Source organism: Mustelus asterias, unplaced genomic scaffold (assembly GCF_964213995.1).
Source record: "Mustelus asterias unplaced genomic scaffold, sMusAst1.hap1.1 HAP1_SCAFFOLD_589, whole genome shotgun sequence".
NCBI lineage: Eukaryota > Metazoa > Chordata > Chondrichthyes > Carcharhiniformes > Triakidae > Mustelus > Mustelus asterias.
In genome coordinates this window covers 100,001-110,856 of record NW_027590538.1, presented here as the reverse complement: position 1 = coordinate 110,856, position 10,856 = coordinate 100,001, and the positions used below count along the sequence as shown (strand labels likewise).

General features: G+C 50.7%; 1 protein-coding gene across 2 annotated transcripts in view; it reads right to left on the bottom strand.

Annotated features, from left to right (window-relative positions):
- Positions 1 to 1,558: 1,558 nt before the first annotated feature.
- Positions 1,559 to 10,856, bottom strand: part of LOC144487096 (C-type lectin domain family 4 member A-like) — a 22,173-nt gene continuing 12,875 nt past the window's right edge. The window contains exons 6-9 of one of the 2 annotated variants that reach the window (XM_078205158.1): positions 9,808 to 9,950; positions 3,714 to 3,820; positions 2,611 to 2,901; positions 1,559 to 1,603 (exon numbers count right to left, since the gene is read on the bottom strand). In XM_078205158.1, coding sequence (XP_078061284.1) covers positions 2,709 to 2,901; positions 3,714 to 3,820; positions 9,808 to 9,950 — 443 coding nt within the window. In that variant the 3' untranslated portion in view covers positions 1,559 to 1,603; positions 2,611 to 2,708. Of the gene's footprint in view, positions 1,604 to 2,610; positions 2,902 to 3,713; positions 3,821 to 9,807; positions 9,951 to 10,856 lie in introns of those variants that run through there. The other variant, XM_078205159.1, reaches the window with a different exon arrangement.

Below are 10,856 nucleotides of genomic sequence, written 5' to 3'. Positions count from 1 at the left end.
GCTATTACAGAAAGGTGGTTGCAAGGTGACCAGGACTGGGGTGCTCAACTCTCCCGGACCGGCTGTCCTGTCCCCGGGACTGGGGGAGTACAGGAGAATCCGGATACTTGTCCACACCCGACTTTGCGAGATCTCACTCATTGGAAGTGTAGAATGTGTGGCAGTGACGAGAGGCAGGAAATAAGCAACAGGACTCCAAGATCAAAGAGAATCTTTAATATATAAACTTAAACAGAAAAAAAACACACACACACGCAGTAACGACCAAATAGCTACACAGAGCAAATAAGATATGGTAAATGCCCAAACTCTTGGTACAAGTGTTGGCGACACTGATGCTCACACTCTGTGACCCGCCAGACACACGTTGACGCTCGCGCGGCATCTATTCTGTCGCTGGGATTCTCGTCCCGTTAAACAGAAGCTCCTGGGTCTGATCCAATCCCCCAGAACGCGTCTCCAAACTGAGTAACTGGGTTCACCGCAACGGACCCGGATATCTACCATCTCCTGGTTAGTTTCTCTTAAAAAATAAAATGATTGTACAAAAGACAACAGAACACAGCGATTTCCCTGTGAAAGCATCGCTCCAAACCTCAGCAATTTTTCTCCATAGCAACCTCAGGGCTTTCCTGCTTCGATGAGCCTCTCAGCTGAGTCAAAGGTTGGAGCGCAGTTTATCAATAACAGCCGGGCAGGCTAAACAGAAAGGAACTGAAAGTGCACAAGCCCACAGGATGGTGGCGCAGTGGCATTGCCGCTGGGCTCGTAATCCAGAGGCCCAGGATAATGATCGGGGGAGAAAGGGTTCGAATCCCACCGTGGCGGATGGTGGAATTTCAATTCAATTAAATATCTGCCGTGCAAAGCCACTCGTTGTCAGGGCGACTGTGTAAACTCATCCGGTTCTCAAAACAAACACTTAACCATCAATATAACCCATGAGGGAGAGTTCAAACAACTCATTAATGCCCCCCAACGCAGCCATCTTGGAAGGTCAGTCCAACCAGAAATGCAGACAAGTTCTAATCAAGTAGATTTTAAAGCATTATTCTCAGCAATAAAATTGCATAGTTCTGCTTTGATTTGCTGGAAATTTCCGCAGAACACAGAAATCTACAACCTGTGATATTGTTGTGGGAAAGAAACTCTGGGTTGTGCACACACACACACAGGGATGGCACAAACCCAACTACACTGGTTTATTTAGGTTTGCTTATATACATACATTCAAAGACAAATGGGCTCTATTGCAGGGAAGCAGAGTGAGGCAATGGGAGATTGGGGCTGGGGGGAGGGGAGGAGACAGGATTGGTGGGAAAATGGAGTGGGAGTGAGGTGGGAGGTGGGGGCAGAGATGAGAGGAGATACACTGGGGAACAGAGGGATATAGAGAGAGGACACACTGGGGAACAGCAGGAGAGAGAGAGAGGACACACTGGGGAACAGCAGGAGAGAGAGAGAGGACACACTGGGGAACAGAGGGATATAGAGAGAGGTCACACTGGGGAACATAGGCATATAGTGAGAGAGGACGCACTGGGGAACAGAGGGATATAGAGAGAGGACACACAGGGGAACAGAGATATAGAGAGAGGGCACGCTGGGGAACAGAGATATAGAGAGAGGGCACACTGGGGAACAGAGATATAGAGAGAGGACATACTGGGGAACAGAGGGATATAGAGAGAGGACACACTGAGGAACAGAGGGATATAGAGAGAGGACACACTGGGGAACAGAGGGATATAGAGAGAGGACACACTGGGGAACAGCGGGATATAGAGAGAGGACACACTGGGGAACAGAGGGATATAGAGAGAGGACACACTGGGGAACAGAGGGATATAGAGAGAGGACACGCTGGGGAACAGAGGGATATAGAGAGAGGACACACTGGGGAACAGAGGGATATAGAGAGAGGACACACTGGAGAACAGAGATATAGAGAGAGGACACACTGGGGGACAGAGGGATATAGAGAGAGGACACACTGGGAACAGAGGGATATAGAGAGAGGACACACTGGGGAACAGAGGGATATAGAGAGAGGACACACTGGAGAACAGAGATATAGAGAGAGGACACACTGGGGAACAGAGGGATATAGAGAGAGGACACGCTGGGGAACAGAGGGATATAGAGAGAGGACACACTGGGGAACAGAGGGATATAGAGAGAGGACACACTGGGGAACAGAGGGATATAGAGAGAGGACACACTGGGGAACAGAGGGATATAGAGGGAGGACACACTGGGGAACAGAGATAAAGAGAGAGGACACACTGGGGAACAGAGGGATACAGAGAGAGGACACACTGGAGAACAGAGATATAGAGAGAGGACACAATGGGGAACAGAGGGATATAGAGAGAGGACACACTGGGGAACAGAGGGATATAGAGAGAGGACACACTGGGGAACAGAGATAAAGAGAGAGGACACACTGGGGAACAGAGATAAAGAGAGAGGACACACTGGGGAACAGAGGGATATAGAGAGAGGACACACTGGGGAACAGAGGGATATAGAGAGAGGAGACACTGGGGAACAGAGGGATATAGAGAGAGGGCACACTGGGGAACAAGGGTATATAGAGAGAGGACACACTGGGGGATATATGGACAGTGGGGGGTTGAGGGTAAGTGTGGAGGGGGTGGGGGTATTTACACAATCCTGAGTCTCTCGTTTTGTGTCCCAGTCTCTCTTCAGGGACAATATTTCTCAAAGTCAGCTGCCCCGATGCAGGATGGAGCTCGTTTCTCACACATAAAATTGAACTCCAAGGAACAAGGGACATCATTCCAGCCAAATTTATTGGTTTTGAAATCTCTTCCGATTGCCCCACAATTTTCATTACCATCCGCATTATCCGGTTGGTCCTCCCACCACCGAGGAGAACTTGGGAATGTGGAAAAAAAAAAGATCCATTAAAATCCCTTCAGAGTTGGGAAAATATTCCAACAGAGCAGCCTCGATCCCCAAACTAATCCCACTGCCCCACTCTCTCCCCATAGCCCTGTATCAATCCCAAAACTAATCCCACTGCCCCACTCTCTCCGCATAGCCCTGTATCAATCCCCAAACTAATCCCACTGCCCCACTCTCTCCCCATAGCCCTGTATCAATCCCCAAACTAATCCCACTGTCCCACTCTCTCCCCATAGTCCTGTATCAATCCCAAAACTAATCCCACTGCCCCACTCTCTCCCCATAGCCCTGTAGCAATCCCCAAACTAATCCCACTGCCCCACTCTCTCCCCATAGCCCTGTATCAATCCCAAAGTAATCCCACTGTCCCGCTCTCTCCCCATAGCCCTGTATCAATCCCCAAACTAATCCCACTGCCCCACTCTCTCCCCATAGCCCTGTATCAATCCCCAAACTAATCCCACTGTCGCGCTCTCTCCCCATAGCCCTGTATCAATCCCCAAACTAATCCCACTGCCCCACTCTCTCCCCATAGCCCTGTATCAATCCCAAACCAATCCCACTGCCCCGCTCTCTCCCCATAGCCCTGTATCAATCCCCAAACTAATCCCACTGCCCCGCTCTCTCCCCATAGCCCTGTATCAATCCAAAACCAATCCCACTGCCCCACTCTCTCCCCATAGCCCTGTACCAATCCCCAAACTAATCCCACTGCCCCACTCTCTCCCCATAGCCCTGTATCAATCCAAAACCAATCCCACTGCCCCGCTGCTGGGACTCACCTCACTGGGGTTCCATCCACCCAGCTCCAGTTTCCTTCATTCCCTCGATCTGTGAGTCCAATTAGATATTGGATTTCCTTGTCCGGCATGGATTGGATTACAAAACTCTGCAGAACGATTAAATAGTATCACTGCCTCAATTCATGCAGTAAGAAGTCTCACAACACCAGGTTAAAGTCCAACAGGTTTGTTTGGTAGCAAATACCATAAGCTTTCGGAGCGCTGCTCCTTCGTCAGATGGACAAACAACAAAGAACAGCGAACAGTACAGCACAGGAAACAGGCCCTTCGGCCCTCCAAGCCTGTGCCGCTCCTTGGTCCAATTAGACCAATCGTTTGTATCCCTCCATTCCCAGGCTGCTCATGTGACTATCCAGGTAAGTCTTAAACGATGTCAGCGTGCCTGCCTCCACCACCTTACTTGGCAGCGCATTCCAGGCCCCCACCACCCTCTGTGTAAAAAACGTCCCTCTGATGTCTGAGATATACTTCGCCCCTCTCACCTTGAGCCCGTGACCCCTCGTGATCGTCACCTCCGACCTGGGAAAAAGCTTCCCACTGTTCACCCTATCTGTACCCTTCATAATCTTGTACACCTCTATTAGGTCTCCCCTCATTCTCCGTCTTTCCAAGGAGAACAACCCCAGTCTACCCAATCTCTCCTCATAGCTAAGACCCTCCATACCAGGCAACATCCTGGTAAACCTTCTCTGCACTCTCTCCAACGCCTCCACGTCCTTCTGGTAGTGCGGCGACCAGAACTGGACGCAGTACTCCAAATGTGGCCTAACCAGCGTTCTATACAGCTGCATCATCAGACTCCAGCTTTTATACTCTATACCCCGTCCTATAAAGGCAAGCATACCATATGCCTTCTTCACCACCTTCTCCACCTGTGTTGCCACCTTCAAGGATTTGTGGACTTGCACACCTAGATCCCTCTGTGTTTCTATACTCCTGATGACTCTGCCATTTATTGTATAACTCCTCCCGACATTATTTCTTCCAAAATGCATCACTTCGCATGGAGTGGATATCTGCTCTCAAACAGTGCAAACAGACAGAATCAAGTTACAGAATACTGATTAGAATGCGAATCTCTACAGCCAGCCGGGTCTTAAAGATACAGACAATGTGAGTGGAGGGAGCATTAAACACAGGTTAAAGAGATGTGTATTGTCTCCAGACAGGACAGCCAGTGAGATTCTACAAGCCCAGGAGGCAAGCTGTGGGGGTTACTGATAATGTGACATAAATCCAACATCCCGGTTTAGGCCGTCCTCATGTGTGCGGAACCTGGCTATCAGTTTCTGCTCAGCGACTCTGCGCTGTCGTGTGTCGTGAAGGCCGCCGTGGAGAACGCTTACCTGAAGATCCAAGGCTGAATCCCCGTGACAGTCACTGTGTTTACTCTGTATCTATCCCCGTGCTGGACCTGTCCTGGGCGAGTTTGATGGGGACAGTGAAGAGGGATCTTTACTCTGTATCTAACCCCGTGCTGTACCTGTCCTGGGAGTGTTTGATGGGGGGACAGTGTAGAGGGAGCTTTACTCTGTACCTAACCCCGTGCTGTACCTGTCCTGGGAGTGTTTGATGGGGGGACAGTGTAGAGGGAGCTTTACTCTGTACCTAACCCCGTGCTGTACCTGTCCTGGGAGTGTTTGATGGGGACAGTGTAGAGGGAGCTTTACTCTGTATCTAACCCCGTGCTGTACCTGTCCTGGGAGTGTTTGAGGGGAACAGTGTAGAGGGAGCTTTACTCTGTATCTAACCCTGTGCTGTACCTGTCCTGGGAGTATTTGATGGGGACAGTGTAGAGGGAGCTTTACTCTGTATCTAACCCTGTGTTGTACCTGTCCTGGGAGTGTTTGATGGGGACAGTGTAGAGGGAGCTTTACTCTGTATCTAACCCCGTGCTGTACCTGTCCTGGGAGTGTTTGATGGGGACAGTGTAGAGGGAGCTTTACTCTGTATCTAACCCCGTGCTGTACCTGTCCTGGGAGTGTTTGATGGGGGACAGTGTAGGGGGAGCTTTACTCTGTATCTAACCCCGTGCTGTACCTGTCCTGGGAGTGTTTGATGGGGACAGTGTAGAGGGAGCTTTACTCTGTATCTAACCCCGTGCTGTACCTGTCCTGGGAGTGTTTGAATGGGACAGTGCAGAGGGAGCTTTACTCTGTATCTAACCCCTGCTGTACCTGTCCTGGGAGTGTTAGATGGGGACAGTGGAGAGGGAGCTTTACTCTGTATCTAACCCCGTGCTGTACCTGTCCTGGGAGTGTTTGATGGGGACAGTGTAGAGGGAGCTTTACTCTGTATCTAACCCCGTGCTGTACCTGTCCTGGGAGTGTTTGATGGGGGACAGTGTAGGGGGAGCTTTACTCTGTATCTAACCCCGTGCTGTACCTGTCCTGGGAGTGTTTGATGGGGGACAGTGTAGAGGGAGCTTTACTCTGTATCTCAACCCGTGCTGTACCTGTCCTGGGAGTGTTTGATGGGGACAGTGTAGAGGGAGCTTTACTCTGTATCTAACCCCGTGCTGTACCTGTCCTGGGAGTGTTTGAATGGGACAGTGCAGAGGGAGCTTTACTCTGTATCTAACCCCTGCTGTACCTGTCCTGGGAGTGTTAGATGGGGACAGTGAAGAGGGAGCTTTACTCTGTATCTAACCCCGTGCTGTACCTGTCCTGGGAGTGTTTGATGGGGACAGTGTAGAGGGAGCTTTACTCTGTATCTAACCCCGTGCTGTACCTGTCCTGGGAGTGTTTGATGGGGGACAGTGGAGAGGGAGCTTTACTCTGTATCTAACCCTGTGCTGTACCTGTCCTGGGAGTGTTTGATGGGGGACAGTGTAGAGGGAGCTTTACTCTGTATCTAACCCCTGCTGTACCTGTCCTGGGAGTGTTAGATGGGGACAGTGTAGAGGGAGCTTTACTCTCTATCTAACCCCGTGCTGTACCTGTCCTGGGAGTGTTTGATGGGGACAGTTCAGAGGGAGCTTTACTCTGTATCTAACCCCGTGCTGTACCTGTCCTGGGAGTGTTTGATGGGGACAGTTCAGAGGGAGCTTTACTCTGTATCTAACCCCATGCTGTACATGTCCTGGGAGTGTTTGATGGGGACAGTGTAGAGGGAGCTTTACTCTGTATCTAACCCCGTGCTGTACCTGTCCTGGGAGTGTTTGATGGGGAACAGTGTAGAGGGAGCTTTACTCTGTATCTAACCCTGTGCTGTGCCTGGCCTGGGAGTGTTTGATGGGGAACAGTGTAGAGGGAGCTTTACTCTGTATCTAACCCTGTGTTGTACCTGTCCTGGGAGTATATGATGGGGGACAGTGTAGAGGGAGCTTTACTCTGTATCTAACCCCGTGCTGTGCCTGTCCTGGGAGTATTTGATGGGGACAGTGTAGAGGGAGCTTTACTCTGTATCTAACCCCGTGCTGTACCTGTCCTGGGAGTGTTTGATGGGGACAGTGTAGAGGGAGCTTTACTCTGTATCTAACCCCGTGCTGTACCTGTCCTGGGAGTGTTTGATGGGGACAGTGTAGAGGGAGCTTTACTCTGTATCTAACCCCGTGCTGTACCTGTCCTGGGAGTGTTTGATGGGGACAGTGTAGAGGGAGCTTTACTCTGTATCTAACCCCGTGCTGTCCCTGTCCTGGGAGTGTTTGATGGGGACAGTGTAGAGGGAGCTTTACTCTGTATCTAACCCTGTGCTGTACCTGTCCTGGGAGTGTTTGATGGGGGACAGTGTAGAGGGAGCTTTACTCTGTATCTAACCCTGTGATGTACCTGTCCTGGGAGTGTTTGATGGGGACAGTGTAGAGGGAGCTTTACTCTGTATCTAACCCCGTGCTGTACCTGTCCTGGGAGTGTTTGATGGGAGACAGTGTAGAGGGAGCTTTACTCTGTATCTAACCCCGTGCTGTCCCTGTCCTGGGAGTGTTTGATGGGGGACAGTGTAGAGGGAGCTTTACTCTGTATCTAACCCCGTGCTGTACCTGTCCTGGGAGGATTTGATGGGGACAGTGTAGAGGGAGCTTTACTCTGTATCTAACCCCGTGCTGTACCTGTCCTGGGAGTGTTTGATGGGGGACAGTGTAGGGGGAGATTTACTCTGTATATTACCCCGTGCTGTACCTGTCCTGGGAGTGTTTGATGGGGGACAGTGTAGAGGGAGCTTTACTCTGTATCTCAACCCGTGCTGTACCTGTCCTGGGCGTGTTTGATGGGGACAGTGTAGAGGGAGCTTTACTCTGTATCTAACCCCGTGCTGTACCTGTCCTGGGAGTGTTTGATGGGGACAGTGCAGAGGGAGCTTTACTCTGTATCTAACCCCTGCTGTACCTGTCCTGGGAGTGTTAGATGGGGACAGTGAAGACGGAGCTTTACTCTGTATCTAACCCCGTGCTGTACCTGTCCTGGGAGTGTTTGATGGGGACAGTGTAGAGGGAGCTTTACTCTGTATCTAACCCCGTGCTGTACCTGTCCTGGGAGTGTTAGATGGGGACAGTGAAGAGGGAGCTTTACTCTGTATCTAACCCCGTGCTGTCCCTGTCCTGGGAGTGTTTGATGGGGACAGTGTAGAGGGAGCTTTACTCTGTATCTAACCCTGTGCTGTACCTGTCCTGGGAGTGTTTGATGGGGGACAGTGTAGAGGGAGCTTTACTCTGTATCTAACCCTGTGATGTACCTGTCCTGGGAGTGTTTGATGGGGACAGTGTAGAGGGAGCTTTACTCTGTATCTAACCCCGTGCTGTACCTGTCCTGGGAGTGTTTGATGGGAGACAGTGTAGAGGGAGCTTTACTCTGTATCTAACCCCGTGCTGTCCCTGTCCTGGGAGTGTTTGATGGGGGACAGTGTAGAGGGAGCTTTACTCTGTATCTAACCCCGTGCTGTACCTGTCCTGGGAGGATTTGATGGGGACAGTGTAGAGGGAGCTTTACTCTGTATCTAACCCCGTGCTGTACCTGTCCTGGGAGTGTTTGATGGGGGACAGTGTAGGGGGAGATTTACTCTGTATATTACCCCGTGCTGTACCTGTCCTGGGAGTGTTTGATGGGGGACAGTGTAGAGGGAGCTTTACTCTGTATCTCAACCCGTGCTGTACCTGTCCTGGGCGTGTTTGATGGGGACAGTGTAGAGGGAGCTTTACTCTGTATCTAACCCCGTGCTGTACCTGTCCTGGGAGTGTTTGATGGGGACAGTGCAGAGGGAGCTTTACTCTGTATCTAACCCCTGCTGTACCTGTCCTGGGAGTGTTAGATGGGGACAGTGAAGACGGAGCTTTACTCTGTATCTAACCCCGTGCTGTACCTGTCCTGGGAGTGTTTGATGGGGACAGTGTAGAGGGAGCTTTACTCTGTATCTAACCCCGTGCTGTACCTGTCCTGGGAGTGTTAGATGGGGACAGTGAAGAGGGAGCTTTACTCTGTATCTAACCCCGTGCTGTATCTGTCCTGGGAGTGTTTGATGGGGGACAGTGTAGAGGGAGCTTTACTCTGTATCTAACCCCGTGCTGTAGCTGTCCTGGGAGTGTTTGATGGGGACAGTGTAGAGGGAGCTTTACTCTGTATCTTACCCCGTGCTGTACCTGTCCTGGGAGTGTTTGATGGGGACAGTGTAGAGGGAGCTTTACTCTGTATCAAACCCCGTGCTGTACCTGTCCTGGGAGTGTTTGATGGGGACAGTGTCGAGGGAGCTTTACTCTGTATCTAACCCCGTGCTGTACCTGTCCTGGGAGTGTTTGATGGGGGACAGTGTAGAGGGAGCTTTACTCTGTATCTAACCCCGTGCTGTACCTGTCCTGGGAGTGTTTGATGGGGGACAGTGTAGAGGGAGCTTTACTCTGTATCTAACCCCGTGCTGTACCTGTCCTGGGAGTGTTAGATGGGGACAGTGTAGAGGGAGCTTTACTCTGTATCTAACCCTGTGCTGTACCTATCCTGGGAGTGTTTGATGGGGACAGTGTAGAGGGAGCTTTACTCTGTATCTAACCCCGTGCTGTACCTGTCCTGGGAGTGTTAGATGGGGGACAGTGAAGGGGGATATTTTCTCTCTAACACATTCTGACAGGTGTTGCCGTCATTCTCACCTCTTCCTGTTGTGTATCGATGATGAGGAGATGCGAGTTTAGGTATTCACATTTTCTTTTTGCCGCGTCCCAGTTTATTTTCGTTTTCGAAATTCTGTAGCAGCTTTGATTGTGAACTTTCCAGCCACACGGACAGTGAGACTCTAAGGAATAATAAAGAATTCAATGACAGGAAAACATTTGGCCTCCTTCTGTCCCTGATGTTCCCTTCAGCCCCTCTCGATCCTGTTCCACTATGTTATACATTTTAAAAGATGGTGTCGATTGAGTTAGGAGCTGATCACGTGTGTTTTGATGGTGATGTCACTTGGGTCACTTAGGTTCGCCGATTCCTTTCCTCTCAGTTTGATATTTGATGCAGTGAAGAGAGCAGCTCTTCAATAAAACCTGTTTTGTGTTATTTTGAATATACGCGTGCAAACCAGGTTCTGATTGCTCTGTTAAAACCCCCGACCCTGAACATAGTTTGGAAATTACACATGGCCAAACGAGCAGGCCATTCAACCCCTCTTGAGCCTGTCACACAACAATATTGGGGGCCATTCGACCCCTCTCAACTCTGCTACACAGCAAAGGGAGGAAGCGCATTCATTTCAACTCTCGACCCTGTTGCAAAGGAACAGGAGGAGGTCCGTTCAGCCCCTCTCTCTCGATCCTGTTGCACAGGGACAGAAGGAGGGCCATTCAGCCCCTCTCTCTCGATCCTGTTGCACAGGAACAGAAGGAGGGCCATTCAGCCCCTCTCGAGCCCGTTGCACAGGAACAGGAGGAAGCGCAGAAATCTCCCGCCTCTCTCTCTCTCTCTCTCTCTCTAGCCTGTTACACAGGAACAGGATGAGGTCCATTCTGCCCCTCTGTCTCAATCCTGTTGCACAGGAACAGGAGGATGCACATTCAGCCCCTCTCTCTCTCTAGCCTGTTACACAGGAACAGGATGAGGTCCATTCTGCCCCTCTGTCTCAATCCTGTTGCACAGGAACAGGAGGATGCACATCCCTCTCTCTCTCTAGCCTGTTACACAAGAACAGGATGAGGTCCATTCTGCCCCT